At 33.3% G+C, this 22,837-nt stretch overlaps 1 protein-coding gene across 7 annotated transcripts in view; it reads left to right on the top strand.

Annotated features, from left to right (window-relative positions):
* Nucleotides 1-22,837, top strand: part of GARRE1 (granule associated Rac and RHOG effector 1) — a 136,878-nt gene that overhangs the window by 25,513 nt on the left and 88,528 nt on the right. For 4 of the 7 annotated variants that reach the window (XM_074293203.1, XM_074293204.1, XM_074293207.1 and 1 more), the window contains one exon: nucleotides 17,490-18,798. In XM_074293203.1, the coding sequence (XP_074149304.1) occupies nucleotides 18,304-18,798 (495 nt within the window). In that variant the 5' untranslated portion in view covers nucleotides 17,490-18,303. Of the gene's footprint in view, nucleotides 1-2,888; nucleotides 3,021-17,489; nucleotides 18,799-22,837 lie in introns of all 7 variants that reach the window. The other 3 variants (XM_074293210.1, XM_074293208.1, XM_074293205.1) reach the window with 2 other exon arrangements.

Here is a 22,837-nt window from a genome sequence, read left to right as displayed (position 1 = left end):
AAGAGTTTTGAATTCATGGAGTACAGTTAGTAGAAAGACATAAGGGAAGATCAAATATTGTAAGTGAGGAAAAGAAGTCATTCAGTTTGGCCAAAGCACAGGGTATAGAAGAAAGAGTAATGTGATATAATCTTCAAAAACATGATATTTCAAGAACTTTAAATGCCAAAAAAAGTTTATGTTCTATATAAGAGGTAACAGAGCTCCATGGAAGCTCCTTTCCTTTACGCTATTATAAGTCAAAGGGTTAAACTGGTGAGATGGACTGGCATGCAAGGCATAGCATACCTGGACAAGAATGAACAATATTCCAATGATAGAAGTTTCCCTAAGGAAATTGTAGAGCCAATCTATCCAAACAAACAACCTGAATTCTCTTTCCTTCAAAGGAATAAACATGATGTTGGGCAAGTTAGGGAAAATGGAAAGTATCTTATACCATATGGTGTTAACAATATTCAGGGTTTTTCTAAAACAGCAATTGTAGGTATTTTTAGGCATATAACTAACAATATCATGGTGGGATGAATGCTTGTAAAATAGACATGGCTTTTTCTCATGGATTGTATTTACTGAAATCTGACAAACACAGGGAATGTTGGTGAAATTTTTAACTTAAAACAAACATGTATGTCTATTGCATTTTGTTTTTATTTTATGATGGCATGGATTGAAAGTGTAATTATGACTAAAAATTCCCCAACATACAGAATTTTAGAACAGTGGATGGCAGGAGAAATAAAATTTTCCTAGTACCTAGCTGGGATAAACTGATATCAGGTCATACATGTGGTCAAAGTACCCCAAATGGCAACTGGAAAAAGAAAAAAGAGAATGATATGCCATTTTAATGTTTTACTGTTATCCTACCCTATTTCCTTAGAGATTTCTAGGCATCATGTATACATGAACACTGGCTTTAGAATCAGAAAGGTCTGAGTTCAAATCTTAACCTTTAATAGACACATAACTCAGTAAGTCATTCAACTTTTGCCAGTTTCAGTTTCCACATCTGAAAAATGAGAATAACAATGATGCTAACCTCTTTTTTTTTTTTTTTTTTAAGCTGGGGTAAAGTGACTTGCCCAGGGGCACACAGCTAGGAAGTGTTAAGTGTCTGAGACCAGATTTGAACTCTGGTCCTCCTGAATTCAGGGCTGGTGCTCTATCCACTGTGCCACCTAGTTGCCCCCAATGCTAACCTCTTACTTAGGGGGGGTCAGGAAGATCCATTGAGATAATGTATATAAAGAGATGCATAAATATTAACCACTTGTATTTCCAGCTATGGGACTCTGGACACTTCACTTAATCTTTTTCAATTTTAATTTCTTCTGTTAAATGAGGGATTGGACCTGTTGACCTCTAAGATCTCTTTTAGCACCGAATCTATGGTTTTTCCTTCCCTAATTCTATGAATCTTATTTATAATTTGGAAATAAAAATACCCATAATATATTTTTGTAACAAAATGAATATTCAATGGGATATTTAGATATCAGCTATTACTATAGCAATTTTATTTTCATTCATAGTAATTTCATATATCACCCTCAATTTTTGTTCTTTCCAATCTGTGAATCCTAATTCTAGAAACTCATCTCCCTACAATATTACTACAGTTGCTTATGAGCTGCTTGTTATCAAAGAACTATATATCATAATTGAGCTGATTTTGTTCATTACAAATTAATGATACACTAACTCAACCAACCCTTCACAGTTGCTTATCATTCTAATGATTGAATAAGTAAATGAAATAACATTTATCAAATGCCAACATGAACAAGGTTCTGTACTGAGTGCTAGAGATACAAATGAAAAAGATAGTTATCCATGCTATCCATGAGCCTATGCCCAATAATAATTTTAAACACAATACTGCAAGTTAGATCAAGAGATTCCATGGCCTCAGCAACATAAAGTAGATGGTAATGAATATTCATTAATGTGATTGCCTTTAATAAAACCATGTCAATTTCTGATGTTGACTCTTTGATAATTCCAAGGACTTTAATAGAGGGAATTTCTTTTCCCTATTATTCAGAATAATATTTTTTTTCCCTATTTTTTTCCCCCTGAGGCTGAGGTTAAGTGACTTGCCCAGAGTCACACAGCTAGGAAGTGTTAAAGTGTCTGAGACCAGATTTGAACTCTGGTCCTCCTGAATTCAAGGCTGGTGCTCTATCCACTGCGCCACCTAGCTGCCCCCAGAATAATATTTTTAAAGCACAGTTATGGATGTGTCATCCCCTACTCAAAAAGCCTCAGTAGTTACCTGTTATGCTTGGGATGAAATAATCTTCTGTTTGACATTTAAATATGCAATTTGACTCTTAACTTTTCAAATTTATTTGATGTTATTCTCCCTCACATACCATATATTCCAGTTAGTCTATTTGATTTGTTTAGTATATGGTATTCTGTTTGCTTGTGAGTAGGGACAATCTTCCTTCCTTTGAGATATCCCTTTGTGTCATAGGCAAATGAATAAAATTTAACCTCTTAAAGGGCTTTAGGGAACTTTTTAAGACTGAGTCACAGAGGAGTTATACTTTCATTGTAGAAGACATCTTTACACTGGAAGTTATCTATACTGATGAACTCACAGTTCTGGACAAAAATAAAACACTTTTAAAAGTGCTTATATTCATAAATATTGTTTCTGCCTAGTAGAATATAAGCTTGAGGGAAGATAATTAAAAAATATATTTTTTTGTCTTTGTTTCTCCAGTGCCTGAGAGACAGCTATGTGGCAGGGCCTGACCTTGGAATTGGGAAGGCCTAGGTTTTGGAGTTAGGAAGGCCTTAGGTTCAAATCTTATTCTGGCACATAATGGTTGTTTGAGCATGGGTGGACAAGTTTCCTTTACCTTTCAGCATTCCAGGCAGCTTTCACAGTATATGCTGAAGATTAATTGCATATCTGCATTATTGAAGAAAGTTTCAATACTGGGAAATGACAGGTCTCCATTATTTTCCTACCTAAACAGATTCCCCAGCACTCCAAACAGTGCCTGGTAGGAAATAGATATTTTATTTAATAAATTGTTGAATTGAATTTTAAAATATATGATTCATGGCCAAATGAATGATTTAGATAGTGTTACAAATTTAGTAATTAGTTATTTAGCACATGACTTTGTCTTTTGTTGGGCATATTTTTTGTTTCTTTAGTTAACTTATATGTCTTTGAGGGAAAAAACTATGTATATCTGTTTCCTCATCTGTAAAATAATGATGTTAAATTAAATGAACTCATTAGGCCCTTCCATTGCTAAATATATGATCTTTTTACTAATTTGTTGTTCATGAAGGAGAGGGACCCAGCCTTCACTACATTTTCTCTCTCCTTCCCCTTGACTTAGCCACAATACAACAAATCATAAATATTTATAGAATTAATAAATAACTTCCACAACTTCCTGTTCAAATCTGTCAACTGAAGAGGACTGGAATTATAGAAAAAAGATAAAATGTAGGATAGCCCCAAGGAAGTGCTGGTTTTAAACTGGTGCAAGTATTGATGGGGAAGGTGCAGCACTCAAGACTTTATAAGCCATTTTTTCCCACAATAACTCTCTTGTATTTGTCTTATTCTCTACTTTCTGATAAGGAAGCTCATAAATTCGGGGACTTTTTTTCCTGATTACACTGTTAATAACTGTCAAATTTGAGACTGAATCATGAGATCTCTGTTCTTGTCCTGGCACTATGATTTATATGTTAATATCTTAGCCTCATTTCTTTCATTTGCAAAATGCACAATTACTTTAAATAATATCTAAAGTAATGTTCATCTGTGAAATTTGTGTTCTTTATTGACATAGAATTCTGGTTGTTATAATATTAAGCACTTTCAGTTTTGTTTTAGAGTTTGACCTATTAACATATATACTATACGTAATACTCTCAGGAAGGTTTGGTTTAAATAAATTTTGATTGAACCTGTTATATATAAGGGGAAGGCAATTACAGCAACCCTTTTCAGTGTCACCAGACTTCAGGCTTGATTTTTCCATGAAAGCATGTACTTAGTGGAGTCTTTGTGGAAAGTGATTGGAATGATACTTGCCACAGAGTTCTTTAAGAAGTACCTGAGCTATATTTGGATTCATTATTTGTAGGCTTTTTTCCTAGTATGTACTCTATTTTAAAATTTTAAAAATAATATTTTTCCAAATACATGTTTTCAACATTCATCTTTGTAAAACCTTGTGATCCAAAGTTTTCTCCTCTCCTTTCCTTCTCCTCCCCAAGACAGCAAGCAATCCAATATAGGTTAAACATGCTATCTTCTAAACATATTTCCATATTCATCATGCTAAGCAAAAAAGATCACATCAAAAAGGAAAAAAAAATCAAGCAAACAAACCACAATAACAAAAGATGAAAATACTATTCTTTGATTCGTATTTATTTTCTTTAGTTTTCTTTCTGGATGTGGATGGTACTTTCCGTTACATGTCTATTGGAATTGCCTTGAATCATCACACTGTTGAAAAGAGCCAAGTCCATCAGTTGATGATCACGTAATCTTCTTGTTGCTGTGTCCAGGATCATCTTGGTTCTCCTCATTTCACTCAGTATCAGTTCATGTAAACCAACCTGCTTATCTTTCTTATTTTTGTCACTACAAAAAGGGCTACTACAAATATTTTAGCACATGTTCTACCTTAAATTTTAATAAGGTAAAATTGTTGTCTTACTGAATTAAAATTGCATTTGCTGTAGAAGGTAATGCCTTTTTATCACTGTGGTCTCAGTGTAAATTATGAATATATCCTGCCATTTTCTGTGAAAGTATGGTATTCACTGTTAACAGTTTTTTGTGTTATATGCATTCATTGTTTTTATCACTTGACATATTGATGTTATACTTAGTAACATCTGGGTTACAATCTTACAGAATCACATAATTTTAGTGTTGGAAGAGATCTTTGAACCTATGATCTAACCCATACTAAAACTAGTAGATTTTTTGCACATGAACTTATTTGATATTGTTGCTTTATTTAAATCATTATTGTTTTTTTTTTTTTTCCAACTTCCTTAGTTGTTTTCTCTCAATACAGCTTTATTCTTTCAGTAGCATTACTCCAATAGCCTTATTATTGGAGATGTAGGTTGATATAGTGGAAAGATTGTTGAATTTGGAACCTGAGGATCTAGTGTAAAATTTAAATCTGTGTTCTGTGTTTCTGATCCCTAAAACTTTTTCAATTTCAGTTTCTTTGTCTGTTAAATGAATGGATAGGATTAAATGACTTTTGAGGTCCTTTCCAGCTCTAAATTGAAGATTCTATGAAACCACTGGGCATTGCTCACAGTCAGGCAAAAAGTTAAGTACCTACTTTGTGTCAGGCCCTGCTAAACTCTGGGAACAAATTTTTAAAAATGAAAGGGATTTGGAAGGGATTTTTATTCTAACATGTCAGACAAATATATTTTTAAAATGTATTATAATTATAAAGTTAATAAATAAAAAAGATTTACAAAATGAATACAAGGTAGTTTGGGAAAGAGAATATTAGTGTTTTGAGAGATCAGGAAAGATTTAATGCAGAAGTTGGGGCTTGATGTGCATCTTAAAGAGAGAGAGAGACTCTGAGTTGAAGGTAAGGAAAAAATGTATTTCAGAAATGGGGAACTGCCTAATATTTGAATTATCATAATTTGGACAGATCACAATGTAAGGGTAGGAATAAGGGGAAAGAAGGAATACTATTGAAAGATTGAAAGCTAGTTTGGGACTTGGTTGTAAAGGGCTCAAAAAGCTAAACAAAGGAGATTATAATTTATCCTGGAGATATTAGGACTACTAGAATTGATTGAGAAGGGTAGTCTCATCATAAATCCACTTAAGGGAAAATACTTTAGTGGCACTATGTAGGATGTATTGGAGTGTGGAAATAGGTGAGCATACTTCAATACCCCAAGATCTAATATTTTATATAGCATTTACAATTTACAGAATACTTTAAATACATTTTATTTATCCTCACAATAACCCTGAGAGGTAGGTGCTAATATTATTCTCATTTTGCAGTTGAGGAAATAGAGGCAAACAGAAGTCAAATAACATGCTCCAAGGTCATAGAAGTGGTTTTACTGAGGCCAGCCCTCTTATTATTATCCACTCTTTGGAAGCTGAAAAAATATTTTAAAGATATCAAGAAAAAAAATTTAGTCGGGACCTATGATTTTATCAGGATAGGAAACTTCTGGTGAGAAATTATTTCTATGCATACCAACTTAAGAGTCTTAGAAAATTGCCTAAATTAATGGCAGAATTTTATTTTTCATATAATATTTTATTTAAATATTTCATGATTTTGTTATTGATATGGTTACTTATAGCATTGTATAGCAAACTATTCATAGCTTCTCATCCTGTATAACTATTTTATGCTGTCATGTATATACTCTATCAGAGGCCCATCAAAAGCAGTTTGGGGCTATTTTTCTAGAGCTCTTGACATTTTTTGGCTAAAAGTAGGGCACTTATTTCTTTCTTTCTTTTTTTTTTTTTTTTCCAAAGCACTTGAAAAGTTTATTTTGCAGTGTTTTGAGTATTAGTTATTTCTTATTCTGTTATGTGACTGGATTGCTTCCCTTTCTGTTTATATATTTCCTTGATTATATAATTTTGTTGCTTCTCTTGTATGGTTATCCCAAGGGAATAAAATTGGTATTTTAGAAAAAAAATAAGTTTGTTTCAGGGAGAAGCTTGAGTCTATTATAAGTATTCAATTTCATAAATGAAAGCCAGTCCAATTTCCTCTTCCTATTTTTAAGTCAATTTTCATTGTGAATTTTGAGGAACTGTCCAAGATACCTATAATTATGACCCTGTGACCTATGCATTCAATTGCATATTGGACAAAATCTATATAGTCATTCTGAAGCTATATGAAATTTACTATTTTTCTTGCCAGAATAGTCCAAGGAATGCAGGTAATGTTGAGTGGAATTTTAGCCCAGATTCTCTGCCTCTAAAGCCAGTACTTCTGCTGTTTATTTCTTAATAGTAGTTTGAAAATTACAGTGTATTTTAATAATCAAAGTGAAATTAAGCTTTGATGATTCGAGGTGGGGAAAATTGCATAACCAATCTGATGTTTGTTAAGTAGATCAGCCAATCAGCAAGCTTTTTTATTACAATAAAATTATTTTACAATTTATTTTTGCATAATTCCCCTGGGAAGATATGGAAAGGACCAAGTAAAATTCTTTTTGAAGCATACCCATTTATTACGGTTTTAAGGGCCAACATTAAGTGAAATTGTAAGCTACCTAAATTTGGCTTGTGAAGCGTTAGATCCAGTATCATCAAGGTTTTTCCTTGATTATCCAGGTCACCTAGTTGTAATGAGTACCCTTCTTTCTCCACAAATCATAACTTTTAACAACTAGAAATCTAGCTGGTTCTTTATAAAGTCCACCTTCTTAAAATGTGGTTTGTGACTCCATATGGAGTCTTGTAGTGAGGGGATTATGAAATTATGATTTATTATCAGTAAATGTTTGATTTGTATACCTATTTTATATACTTGGGGGTCACATAAAAATTTCTTGAGAAAAAAGAGTGGAGTAGAAAAAGTTCAAGAAGCCCTGCCTTGAGTTATTTATTATATTAATTCATGGTGCTGTGACTATTGGTGTAGGTATCAAGCCCTCTCCTTAGCAATATTTCATTATTTCATTGAGGCATTATTCTTAAAGAATATGCTAATAAAATTTTTAACACCCTCTCTAGTAGACCCCATTGGACTAGCCCTAAAAACCTTTCCTTAAAATTAGGTCTCATTGACCACCTGGCTTTTGCCTTTTTTCTCCCACTGAAACTCAGGAAATGGTCTGAGATGTAGAAAAATTGTGATCTAAATCAGAAGAAGAATTAGGAAATACTAAATCTTTGAAGGCAACTAAGTCATGGGGAAAAGATAAAAAGCATTTATATACAGTGTTTTATCCTCTCTTAAAAAGCAACAAAAGGAAAATGGCCATAGCTTTTGCTTAGTAGTTTGTCTAAGCCTTTTTTTTTTTTTCACATTTCTTACAAATAAAGTAGAGCTTAATAAATTAAATTAAAACTTTTTTGTTTTATTTGAAACCCAAGGTAAGATCAGCTTTGAACTAATGATATTAAAATAACTTCTTAAAAATCAGTATTTTTTTTTTTTTTTTTTTTTTTTTAACCATTGAATTGCTGTTTACTGCCCTGTTCTTTCTCTGCTTCAACGCTGGGTCACCTCTCTTTTTTATCTTCTTTACTACCAAACTGTTGAACTCTGCTAGAATAATAGAGGGAACTGGTGACTGAGTTTCATACTTAATAAGGATTGAACCTTCACAGGCTATTTAATCTAATTTCCTCATTTTACATATAAGGAAATTGAACCAGAGAGCTTAAACAGCTTGCTCAAGAGAGGAACATTCATTCATTCATTTATTTGTTTATTTTTCAATAGTATTTTATTTTTCTAACTACATGCAAAGATAGTTTTCAACATCCACCTTTATAAAACCTTGTGTTCCAAATTTTTCTTCCTCGCTTCTTCCATCCTCCTCCCTAAGACAGCAAGCAATCCAATATAGGTTAAATATGTGCAATTCTTCTAAACATATTTCTGTATTCATCATGCTGAACAACAACAACAACAAAAAAATAGATCAAAAGGGAAAAAACCATGAAAGGAAAAAGGAAACAAACCACCACCATCACAACAACAAAGATGAAAATAGTATGCTTTGATCCACATTCAGTCTCTATAGTTTTCTTTCTGGATGCGGATGACATTTTCCATTCCAAATCTATTGGAATGGCCTTGAGTCACCACACTGTTGAAAAGAACTAAATCTGTCATAGTTGATGATCACATAATCTTGTTGCTGTATACAATGTTCTCCTAGTTCTGTTCACTTCACTTAACATCAGTTCCTGTAAAGCTTTTCTGAAATCAGCCTGCTCATCATTTCTTATAGAACAATAATTTTCCATTACTTTCATATGCCATAATTTATTCAGTTATTCTCCAGTGATAGGCAGCCACTCAATTTCTGATTCTTTGCCACTCCAAGAAGCTGCTGCAAATATTTTTGCACACATGGGTCTTTTTCTTACTTTTATGATTTCATAGGGATACAGACCTAGTCTTGTTAACAAAGGGTATACCCAGTTTTATAGCCCTATGGGCATAGAAACATTTATTAAGTGCCTATTCTATGGCAAACACTGTGCTAAGACTTTTATGGTAATCTCATTTGACTCTTATAAGAACTCTGGGTGATAGGTGTTATTATCCACATTTTGCAGTTGAAGAAACTCATAGGTAGCAATTGATGACTTTCCCAAGTCACCATCAGTAAGAATCTGAGATTTAATTTGAATTTAGACCATCCTTACTCTAGACTCATTGCTCTATTCAGTATGCCACCAGAGCCATGTTATTTCCATTATATCAATAAAAAGCTTTTATTTCTTTGATTAGGCTATCTTACATACCTGGGATATTCTTCCTCTTTTTTAATCTCTTATAATAGATAGTTTCCTCTAAGGGTCATCTCAAGTAAGATTACTTTGTATTTAACTTCCTCTGTATATATTGTATTTCTCCAACAGAATGTAAGCTCTTTGAAGTCAGAGGCTGTTTTTGTTCAGGATTTTGTATCTCCAGCTCCTTGCACATAGTAGGCATTTACTATATACTTGAATTATTAAATTGAATTAAGCAGGGATTCTTTTCTTATATTCTTGATAAGTAGTCTTCCAGGCCATATGACTCGTGCTTGTATGGCAAGTTTTCTTGGTTCTTCCTCATAATCACCTTAGCATCTGTTTCATATCTTGCAGTCAAGTCTCCAGTGACCCTTATCCACCTTTCTCTTAGCAGTTAAATTGATTTGTTTTTATGAGCTTATGGCTATGCTTCACAGTTATATTTGTCAAACTTTTCTGTCGTCTTTTCTTCATTCTACCTCAGTGAGTTGACCCTTCTCTTTTAACCCCAAGTTGAATCCTCTACTTCAGCTCTTGATCCCTCTAGGGAACTCCTCTTGAAACTTCTCTATCTGTTTTGCCTCTGCACCTTTCCCATCTGTCTGCTAGTGGGCGTCTTTTCTTTTTTTTTTATACATCTTCAGGTGTCTCTTCTAAAACAAAATTTTAATTGGTCTTTTTAGCCTTTCAAGTTATCATCTTATCTTTCTCTTGCTCCTCTCTTGCCTTTCCTTCCGGAAAGTATAATCCTTTTTAAAAAAAAAATTAAAATGTTTTCTGAACTTGCCAGATGTCATATATTCAGAAGAACAGAAAAAAAGATTGTATATGAAACCATGAACCTTTTATTTGAGTCTTTCAAATTTTATTTTTTTTTAATTATTAAAGTTTTTTACTTACAAAGCATATGCATGGGTAATTTTCCAACATTGAACCTTGCATAATCCATCTTTCAAATTTTAAAAGAACATAATACACTTTATGTTGGTTTTAGGGCTGTCCTTTTGTGTTTCCTCAATCTCCCGTTTTCATCTGTTTTAAAAATATGCTACAGGGGCAGCTAGATGGTGCAGTGTGGATAGAGTGCCAGCTCTGAAGTCAGGAGGACCTGAATTCAAATGCGGCCTCAGATACTTAATACTTCCTATCTAGCTGTGTGACCCTGGGCAAGTCATTTAACTCTTTTTACATCTTGCAATTTTGTTTTAACATTTTACATGGCTAGTCTTCTCTTATTCTAATTCCCTAGAGAGAGAGAGAGAGAGAGAGAGAGAGAGAGAGAGAGAGAGAGAGACAGAGAGAGTGAGAGAGTAGTGTGGATTTACCACACTCATCAGTCTCATCACAATCATTTTTCAGTCTCCTACAGTATTGCTTACAGTCTTAACTGCTCTCTCCAAGGTCACAAATTACCTTTTAATTGCAAAATTAAATGGCCTTTTTTCAGTCTTCATCTTGCTTGACATCTCTGTTGTATTTAACACTCTTTTTTTTTTTTGAATACTTTTTTTCTCCCTTCGTTTCTGGAACAGTGTTTTCTCAGGATTCTCTGACATTTTTTGGTGTATTTCCTCCTATTTTTTATTCTTACTCATCAAACATGAGCATCTTCCAAAGTTCTATCCTAGCCTCCTTTTTTTTTTTCCTTTTCTTTCTATAATTTTTACCTTTATAGCTTCATTTGTTATCATTTATAGACAGATGACTTCCAAATTTGCCTCTACTTTCAACTTCCCCCGGATATCTAGTCCCACATTTCCAACTACTAGCTAGATATCTTTTAGATATCTTGTCCTTGCTTTAAACTTATCTGTTTAAAACTAGACTTATTCATCTCTTTCAAACTTGCTTTTCCTCTGTCCTTTTTTTATTAAAGCCTTGAAGCTTTTCCTCTTATCTCCCCTTTCCCAGCCTCAGTAACCAAGTCAAGTTGTATTTTTTCTACCTTAAAACCCCCACAGTTAACATTATCTATGTTTTATTGTATTTTGATTTATTTTATAAATTTTCCCAATTGCATTTTAATCTGGTTTGTACATGCAGTTGGTGTTTTTGAAGCTTCTATTCTAAAGTAACACTCCAATCATCTTCCTAATGTGTCACTAAATTATGACATTCCTTTATTCAAAAATCTTCACTAGTTTTCCTTTTCATAATGAGTAACAGAAAAGCTCCTATTTCTAGCATTAGAATTTATCTACAATCTGGTTTTAATCTACTTGACTGTTCTTGTGATAGACTATTCTTTTTACTCATGAATTCTGCATTACAGTGAAATTGAACCACTCTGTTCTACAGTTTTATTTTGTTCTTTTCTATCTCTGCCTCTGCCCATGCAGTGCTAACTCAAATAGGAAGCTGTTTTATCTGATTTCCCATCTTTTGTATGAAAATCTTTTTTCTTTGTACAGATTTCTGATAGCACTTTTTCTTGATAGTAGTACCTTGGGTCTATAGAAGGACATACATCCTGGTTGAGAAAATATGAGAGAAAGATAGTATGGTAGACTTGTTTTTGATTACGGACAAAATTTGAAATTGCATTATTAAGGCATTTTAATTACAAAGAGCTTGTATGACTTCATCAAGAATAGGTCATGCCTAATCTCAGTTCCTTTTTGACAAGGTTATTAAACTAGGTGTTCAGGGGAATACTGTAGCTTTAGTTTACCCAGATTTTAGCAAAACATTTCATAGAATATCTCAGACTATTCTTGTAGACAAGATAGAAAAATGAAGGTTAAATAATAGTATGGTTAGGTGAAATTCTAGTTGAGAGGCTGAAGGTATATAGTAATCATTGTTAATTTCATGTTGGCTTAGGTTACTTAGCAAGTAGAGAGCCCCAGAAATCTTCTTCCTGGTCATGTGCGCTTTCAAATTTTAATCAGTAGGAACAGAATTATAATGGCAGAATATCAGAAAGAAGTATAGCTTCCCTTTGTCTCATGAAGATTTAGAAAAATGTACCAGACTGAATTCTGAATGGTAAATCCAAGAAAAAGTCGGAGTGAGTCACTTTTCCAGTGGTTTAGGAAGACAGAATTTGATCTAGGAACAGTGGGAATGTGATTTGGCCAGAATGCGTTGTGCAAAGAGCATTGTAGCACCCAGGAACTACTACAGAGTGAAATGAGAATCAAGAGAACAATTTATACCATAACAACAATATTGTAAAAACAAACATCTTTGAAAGACTTAGGAATTTGGATCACATAATGACTCATAACTAATAACAGTTTCAGAGGTAGCTACCTTTCTCTGTAAAAGACATAGTTAATGTAGGAATTTGTTTTGCTTGACTACATATTTTTACAAAATTTTGTGTTTGTGGCTTTCTCAAATGATTAGACTAGAGTGGAGTAGGAGTGATGGGGGAGAGAATTTGGATTAAATAAAAATCAAATAAAAAAAAGAAAATAACTTGGATTTTTTGTTGTTGTTTTGTTTTGTTTTATCAGTGACTTGTCAAAAAAGCCTAATTGACATGTATAGGAGCAATATTTACAATATAGGGTAGGCTAGTTTTTCCTTAAACAAAATTTCTTAAAAGAAATTAAAATTTTCCTTGATATTTAAATGTTCTAAAATTCTAAGGCTCTGCCCACTGACATAGCTCCTGATGCATACCAAAAGGCAGGACTGTCTGATCCATGGTGTACTGACATGGCTACTACAGAGGCAAGTGCTCAACTAAAGCAATGTTTCATTCTTGCTCAGTATTCTTTCTATGCTATAGGCAAAGAAACCTTTTTTTGTTAACTGTTGGATGTTTCATATGTCTTATTTTGTTTCATTTCTAATCTTTGAAACACCAGTCATGAATTGAGCCTGTTAAACTAAAATTGCATATGACATATAATATTGGAGGGCTAATTAACAAAGATATAGTTTGAGAGGACTAAAAAAATTTCAACAGGTTAAAATGTTGGGCAAAGTCTAATAATAGATACTTGTTGAATTTTAAATGCAGTTTAACCAAAGGGAAGAGTTGATACTTATTCTTTCCCCAAAGCCAGTTTTTCTAATTGTCTCTTTCATCCTACTCCTCCCTCCAGATTTCTGGTCATTATCAATTGTCCCCTAATTTTCAGATTCTTTTTATCTATTGATTCTTTCTTTGCCAGAATACTTCTCTACCTTGCATACTCAGACTTATTTGACTGTGGATGTTTAGTCTTATATCTCTCCCTTTTCACAGCCAAATTCTCTGTAGTAGGAGTTAAGAACCATATTTGGAATCAGGGAATCGGAATTCAAAATATGCCTCTTTAACTTATTAGATGTGGGAACTGGCGAACAAGTCACATCATCTTTTGGGACCTCAATTTTTTTCCTCATTTGTAAAATGTGAGAATAGGACTGGATATTTTATAAGATCTCTTTTGGCTCTTAATCAGTCATCCTACAATCCTAGAAAAGCTATTGATACTCCTTGTCTCTCCATTTTCTGATCTCCCTTTTACTTTTCAGCCTCTATCAAATGTCTGTCTTCTGACCTTTCTACTCAACCTTATTCTTTCAAGAATGCCAGTGAATCTTTTCTCAGTCCTTCTTTTTCTTGACCTCTTTGCTGCATTTGATACTTTACTGTTGACCATCCCTTCTTTCTGGATATTCTCTCTTCTTTATGCGTTTTCTTAATTTTGTTCTTACCTGATACTCTTTGTCCAATTGTCCTTTTGCAGAATTGTCATGGTCTATAGGCTGTCCTCTTATTTGTGAATGTCCTGAGTCATCTTATTATCTTGCTCTATAATTTCACTCTTAGCAATCTCTCTAGCCCCCATGCTTTCAGCTTTCTTCTTTATCCTGATTGTTCCCAGATATACATGTTTAACACTCCATTGTGTCCCAGTTCTACTTCACCAGTTGCCTGCTGAACCTCTGCACTTTCATGTCCCATAATTTCAAACTCAACGTGTCTAAAACAGAATTCATCCTCTTTTCCTAATAATTTTTCCATATATTTTGAGGATACGACTTTTTAATCCCAGATTTGTATTATTTTTGAATCAAAAAACTCTTCACTGTCTATCTCCAGTCTTCTTACCAGCCATCTAATCAGTTGCCAAGTCTTGGCAGTTCTCACTTCACAGTATCTCTAATCTCTATTCACACTACAGCTACCTATCAGATTTTTCATCTTTCTTCTAATCCATAGCAATAGCCTCCTGATTATTATGTCAACTCTATCTTCTAATCACAGCTGCCAAATTTTATTCTGGAAGTACAGGTCTGATCATGTCACTTTCATGCTCAAGAATCTTCTTTGGCTTCCTCCATTGCCCATTGGATGAAATCCTACATTTAAACCCATCACATTTAACATTTAAACCCCATTAGCATTTAAAAATTATCACAATCTGACTCTAACCCATTTTCTCAGATTAATTTCACCTTTTTCCTGCTCTCTTATACTTCCAGCTTTTTACATCTCTGCCTCTGTGCCTTTGTGTAGGTTACCCTTCATGCATGCCTGAAACTTTACCCCTCTTTACCCTTGCCTCTAGGAAACCCTGAGTCCTTTCAAACCTCAGTTTGTGCCACTTCCTACATGATATTTTTCTCTTACTCCAAAATTACTTTTTTGTCTTTGTATACCGAGAACCTGACTTAATGACTGGCATATAGAGTGATTATCTAATAAATGCTTGTTGATTTTAAATGAAAGGCCTGTACCTGACTTAATACCAGTGATCTAAAAAAATCTAGGATTTGAGTGACCACCAGATTGCCAAGTGTCAATAATATGATAGGGCATTCTGAAAAGCTAATGAGATCTGGTAGTATTAAAAGAAAACTAGAGAGGTTGTGGTACCACTGTACCCTGTCTGGCCAGACCACATCTATAGTATTGTGTTTACTTCTGGGAGCTGCATTTTAGGAAGGATATTGTTAAATAATAGTCACAACCGGAGTATGACAAGTAGGACTGTGAAGGGCCTCAAAGTCATGCTATTTGCAATTCCAGTGAAGAAACTGAGGATGTTTAGATTGGAGTATAGAATAGTTAGGAGAATAACAGTAGCTGTCATTTAGAAGAGGGGGACTTACTCTGTTTGGCCCTAAAGAGCAGAGCTAGAAGCCATGAATTGAAAAGATGTAAAAGCCAGTTGTATCTTACGGGAAAATTTCATAACTTTTTTAGAGCTATACAAAAGTGGAATAATCTGATTTGGAGGGTAAGTTATCTTCCACCTCCCCATCAGGATAGGTTTTCAAGCAGAATTGACTCATCATTTGTCAGTTTTGTTGGTAAGATTCTTACTTAGTCATGAATTGAAATGGATTCTCTGAGTGCTATTACAAATGTAAGAGTCAATGAATCTATAAAATGATATTCAATGTTAAAATAAATAGAGCAAGATCTTGTATTTTTTATACCTCTTAGTTATAATTGTACAGATGTAACATGCTGGAAAAATTTTGTTCTATGAACTCTGTCTTCCTTTTCATAGTTTTTCTGAAGATATAGTCAAAATGTTCATAAATTATACGCTTGTAGGTTTAGAGCTGAATCCAGATGACTTTCAAACTGGATTCCACTATTGCATTTCTGGGTAATTTTCTTCTTATTTGAATTTTTAAGCTAAAGTGCAAATGAAATATTTATTTGGAATAATAGGAATATATCATTATGGAACTAAGGTAATCTTTCTATGTTAAGATATTTTATTGCTAAGAGCAACAAGAATTAGTTTTAAGTCGTATTAGTTAAGAAAAACTTACATTTTATCTTAAATATCTTCAGAGGCATTGTTATTTTATTTGTCTAGAGATTAAAATGCTTTCCAGCTAAATATATGACATTTCAAATATTTTAAGGCCACCTTGCATTTTTTATGTTGCTCATTAGTGACATAAGTACATTCTTAGGGAGGAAGAGATAACCAGGAGGAATTTGATAGCAACAGTTTTTCATCTGTGTCATTAATTTAACTAATTTTGGGAGCAGAGTATACAGGATATGGTATTAAAACTTTTTTTTGGGGGGATGTATTATGTTTCATGAAAGGGAGTTGCATGTTAATTAAGATTTTCTAACTCACAGTTCTACAAATCATTATATAATTTGTAGAAAAATGCCAGAAGTTACATAGATGTTTTCCAAGCAATATTCTGTCATAGCACACATTTGTAAACACTGGGCCAGTCTTCTTTTTGTGTAAATTGGCCTTTTTTTCCTTTCTGCATGTACTTATGGAGAATTATGTCATTGAAATAGAAGAGTGTATAGGTTTGGAACAATTAGGTCCTAAATTTTTATCTGAGCTGAGAAAAGAAGGGTAAAATAAGCAAAAGAAAGAATAATAATAAAACTAAATTTGTGATTGGGGGAAAAACCAGGTTTAAATTAGTATAAGCAAATAAGCCATCTTACTACTAATTTAATACTAATTTAGTGTAATGTTGGGTTATATTAAGACAGGAATGATTCTAAGAATAGGGAGGTGATAGTCTGATTGTATTTCATTCTTTGTATTCCATTATATTCCAATTCATTATAATTTATTGTTTAAGAAGAGCATTTATAAGCTGGATAGAACAGGGGACAACCAGGATAATGAAGGGCCTTGAGTCTCTGTCTTAAGATCGATTGAAAGAAATGGGGAAATTTAGCCAGAAAAGAAGACTTTGGGGGAAATTATGCAAAACTTGGTATATTTGTGTACATTTTAAAAGTATTCACACTAGCATTTTTGGAAATGGTTCTTATTAATTTCAGTTTCAGATTTAATAGTTTTAAATTGCTATCATGCTAATAAACTATTTGGGGCCTAGAACTTGGAAAACTTTAGTAGTTGCAAATTTGTAGATTTGGCTTTGCCAAATTACTTCTATAAATGTTATAAGGCAGTCTTTGTATTTGATTTTTTGTTAATAGATTGACTCTAAATAGGAAAAAACAGCACAAAAATAGTTAAAATTTGAACAGAAACTACTCATTGTTCTGTAACCTTCTTAACTTTTTTTCCTTTTGCAGGAAATGACCTAAAGGCCTTACAAATACATTTGTGCATTCTTGTCTCAGACCTAACAATTAAGCATAACCTCAATCTGGAAGCAACACTTATTAATGTTACAAAGGAAACAACTACCTCAGAAAACAGAAGGAAAGGAAGAGGCAGCTGAGCAACTTGAAATAACAAACACTCCAATTTTTAATAACTTGATTTAAGAAAAAAGAAGACATTTTATTTTTTTTCTTGCAGCGTTAAGAAGAAACACTACAGGTAAATGGATTTGGCAGACAGGCTCTGTCAAAATTATGCAGAGAGTTGATCTTAAAAAAGGACTTAGTTTAAAATAAAGATTCTCTGCACAGCTTTTATAGTCGCTGTTGATCAGTGTGTGGGTTTTTGTTTCTTTTTGCTTATTTTTCTGATATGTTAATGGAAAATATTAAGATATTGCATTTAAAAAATTAAGGTTATTTTCTGCCAGTATAAAAAGTATCAGGTGGCAAAATATTCTGGCAAAATAATTATAAGTAAAAGATTTTCTTTGTTTGAAAATTGCATCCTCTTATGGAGAGAATAGAATACTAAACAGGAAAGACTTTCAGTTTTCATTTTTGTGAATTGTTTCTGCAGCAGGGCTGCATTGGAAACATTGACACCACAAACCTGCCACTCTGCTTGTTGCTGAGATACACTGTGGAGGTACCTGCCTATTGGAAATGCCTTTTATGGAACTTTTGTTTGCAGTTCTCTATTGTTATTATACATAACTAAAATTCTCAAGGAAGAGAATTGAAAAACTGATTAATTCAAGGACTTTTGGACAATTTCTTACTTATGTATTGTTGTAGTGCCCAGGAAAGTAAAATGGACTACAAGCGACGCTTTTTGCTTGGCGGGTCCAAGCAGAAAGTGCAGCAACACCAGCAGTATCCAATGCCTGAGCTAGGGAGGACCCTGAGTGCTCCCCTGGCATCAGCTGCCTCATCATCCCCTTTGGTCTCTGCAGCTGCTGCAAGTAGCTGCAACCATGCTGTAGCCCACACTACTCCAATTGCAGACATCCAGCAGGGAATCTCCAAATATCTGGATGCACTCAATGTGTTTTGCCGTGCAAGTACTTTTCTTACAGACCTTTTCAGCAATGTATTTAGGAACTCTCCCTATTCAAAGGCAGCTATGCAACTGAAGGATGTGCAGGAGCATGTCATGGAAGCAGCCAGTAGACTGACAGCAGCAATAAAACCAGAAATAGCAAAAATGCTGATGGAATTGAGCTCTGGAGCTGCTAACTTTAAAGATCAAAAGGAATTCAGTCTCCAAGATATTGAGGTAGAGTACCTTTTTATGTGCTACAATAAAAGTTAAATTTATCTGGGAAGACTAATTACAAAGGCAAGTAGATGAATTTTTTTTTTTTTTTTGCTAAATAAACTTAGCTTTACTAGATCTTTATAATATATTTTCTTATACAATGAAGTGCTGTCTTAGTATGTTGATTCTTAATCTTTCATTAGATTTTATTTTAAGTGTAAGATATTTGTCAACTAAGTGAATGTTTTTATTTTAAATTGAATATATTGATAGAGGTTTAAAACTTATGACTTTTTTCATGTTCTTACCTTTTACCTTACTAAGTTCTAAATAAATTTCTGAAAGAAAAGTTATTTACTCCAGTTTATTTGCATTCTGAAAGGTATCTTGGAGTAATGGATAGAGAATTGATCATGGAATCAAAAAAGACCTGGATTCAAATCCTGCCTCTGATATTTATTGACCGTGTGATCATAGGCAAGTTACCTAGTTTCTCAGTGATGGAGGCAACTCTATAAGACTGTAAGAGTTGCTACAAAGGAATTATCTATGATCAGTGAACAGTGAAGGGGATTTCTACACCAGGATTTTCCTACCCTGAAATTACAGGTCTGAAAGCAGAAAAAACATTTTGCATTATATTATTCTAGCATAGTGACTGTTATATTGTAGATACTCAATAAGTATTTTTTTTGTTGTTTGTGTTTCACTTGTGAATTGTGAGATTGTTTTGAATGATTACTAACAGTAGACACTTAAGTAACAACTTGAAAAGCTTTTCATATGTTCATTCAACTTTTAAGAAATAATGTGAAATAAGTAGTGCAGTTATTATTGTCTTAATTTACTTTCCTGTTAAAGTGTGTGGAAAAATAATTTGGCAACCAACAAAACTCAACAAAAATAGCTAGACAGAGAAATTTCATTCAAAATAATTACAGATACTGTAAAATATTAACAGAATTCCTACGGAGTTATAAAAGTCAAGAGTCTCCAGGGCAATAATGAAAAAAAATGTGAGGAGCCTATTAGTATTAGATCTTAAATTGTATTATAAAATAGTAATTGTAAAAACAACTGGGCATAGGTTAAAAAAGCCCTTGATCAATGAAGCAGATAAGTCACAATATAAATATAGTAGCAAATAAATATAGTATCTAGTGTTGGGAGCAAGACCCTACTTATTGAAAGACTCATTATTTGATGAAATTCCTTTGAAAACTGGACAATAGTCTGATAGAAATTAGATTTAGTTGAATATCTTACACCATATATGAAGATAAACTTTAAAAGAATACATATCAAATGTAAAACATCATATTATAAACAAGTTAGATAAGTAAGGAATATATTGGATCTATAGAGACAGAGTTCATAACTAAAAAATTGGTAGGATCCCAAAAGATAAAAAGGACAATTTTGATCATGTAAAATTAAAAAATTTCGACACAAAAAAATCTAATGTGAAAATAGAAGGAAAGGGACAGCTAGTTGGTGTAGTGGATGGAGCACCAGCCGTGAAGTCAGGAGAACCTGAGTACAAATCTGGCCTCAGACACTTCATACTTCCTGGCTATGGGACCCTGAGCAAGTCACTTAACCCCAATTGCTTCAGAGGGAGAAATTAAAGGGATACAGTAACTGGGAAAACTTTGATAAAACATTTCTGAAAAAGGTCTTATTTCTAAGATATATCAAAAAATGATTCAAGTTTATAAAACTTAAGAATTGTTCACTAATAGAGAATATGAAGATAATTTTCAAAAGAATTCCAAGCTATAGTCAGTGATAGAAAAATGCCATAAGTTAAACTAATAGTTAGAAATGCAGATTAAAGTAATTTTGAAATTCCAGTTGATAAAAATGACAAAAGAGGAACAAATGCTGGAAAGGCTGTGAAAATGCACACTAGTTCATGGAGGTGTAAATTGGTCTAGTTGTAAATTCTGAAGTATAATTTGGAACTATGTAGAAAGTGAAGTGTGTCTATTCTTTGATTTAATTATACCACTACTAGGCCTATAATTCTTTTTTTTTTTTTTTAATTTTATTAAAGCTTTTTATTTACAAAACATATGCATAGGTAATTTTTCAACACTGACCCTTGCAAAACCTTCTGTTCCAAATTTTCCCCTCCTTTCCCCTACCCCCTCCCCTAGATGGCAGGTAGTCCAATACATGTTAAATATGTTAAAACATATGTTAAATGCAATATATGTATACATATTTATATGGTTATCTTGCTGCACAAGAAAAATTGGATCAAGAAGGAAAAAAAAAAACCTGAGAAAGAAAACAAAATGCAAGCAAATAATAACAGAAAGAATGAGAATGCTGTGTTGTGAACATACTCAGTTCCTGTAGTCCTCTCTCTGGATGTAGATGGCTCTCTTCATCATTGAACAATTGGAACTGGTTTGAATCATCTCAATGCTGAAGAGAGCCACATCATCAGAAGATAGTCTTCTTGTTGCTGTATATAATAATTTCCTGGTTCTGCTCATTTAACTTAGCTTCAGTTCATGTAAGTCTCTCCAGGCCTCTCTGAAATCATCCTGCTCATTGTTTCTTACAGAACAATAATATTCCATAACACTCATACACCATAACTTATTCATACATTCTCCAACTGATTGGCATCCACTTTCAGTTTCTTACCACTACAAAGAAGGCTGCCACAAACATTTTTGCACAAACAGGTCCCTTGCCCTCCTTTAAGATATCTTTGGGATATAAGCCCAGTAGTAACACTGCTGGATAAAAGGATATGCACAGTTTGATAACTTTTTGAGCAAAGTTCCAAATTGTTCTCCAGAATGGTTAGATCCGTTCACAGTTCCACCAGCAATGTATCAGTGTCCCAGTTTTCCCACATTCCCTCTAACATTGGTCATTATTGTTTCCTGTCATCTTAGACAATCTGAGAGGTATGTAGTGGTATCTCAGAGTTGTTTTAATTTGCATTTCTCTGATTAATAATGGTTTGGAGCATCTTTTCATATGACTAGAAATTGTTTCCATTTCTTCATCTGAAAATTGTCTGTTCATGTCCTTTGCCCATTTATCAATTGGAGAATGGCTTAAACTCTTATAAATTTGAGTTAATTCTCTATATATTTTAGAAATGAAGCTAGGCCTATATTTCCAAAGAAATTAAACAAAAGAGAAATTTATATATACAAAAATATTTATAGAAGCTTTTTTTGGAAGTAGTCAAAAATTGGAAACAAGGGGATGTATTCTCCCATGAGGAAATGGCAGCATGTGAATTAATAATATTTGCCATAAGAAATGATGAGATTGATCGTTTCTTTTTTTTTTTTATACTTAATAGTATTTTAGTTTCCTCCAACTTCATATATAGTTTTCATTATTCATCTTTGTAAGACTTTGTGTTTCAAATTTTTCTTCCTCCATCCCTTCCCTCTTCTTTCCAGATAGCAAGCAATCTGATATAGGTATATATATAATTATGTTAAACAAATTTCCACATTAGTTATGTTGTGGGAAAAGACTCAGAACAAAAAGGGAAAACTACAAAAAAGAAAAAGGCAAAAAAAAAAAAAAAGAAAGAAAGAAATGAAAATATGGCTTTGATTTGTATTTGCACTCCATAGTTTTTTTTGTGATTATGGTCAGCATTTTCTATTACAAGTCCCTTGGAATTGACTTGGATCAGTGCATCGTTGAGAAGAGCTAAGTCCATCATAATTGAGTGTTGGACAGTATTGCTGTTACTATATACAATTGGTTCTGCTCACTTCACTTAGCATCAGTTCATACAAGTTTTTCCAGGTTTTTCTGAAATCTCCTTGCTCATTTCTTTTTTCCCCCCATCATTTTTTACATTCATAGACTACAGCTGGTTCAGCTGTTCCCCAATTAATAGTCATCCCTTCAATTTCCAGTTATTTGCTACCACAAAAAGAATATTTTTGTACACATAGGTTACAGACATAGTAGTGATTATTGTTGGATCTAAGGATATGTACAGTTTTAGGGTCCCTTTGGACTTAGTTCAAAATTGCTTTCCAGAATAGTTGGATTAGTTCACAGC

The sequence above is a fragment of the Sminthopsis crassicaudata genome, chromosome 2, assembly GCF_048593235.1.
Source record: "Sminthopsis crassicaudata isolate SCR6 chromosome 2, ASM4859323v1, whole genome shotgun sequence".
Taxonomy (NCBI): Eukaryota; Metazoa; Chordata; class Mammalia; order Dasyuromorphia; family Dasyuridae; genus Sminthopsis; species Sminthopsis crassicaudata.
Note: the sequence above shows the minus strand (reverse complement) of the source record. Positions and strands in the feature narration are given on the sequence as shown.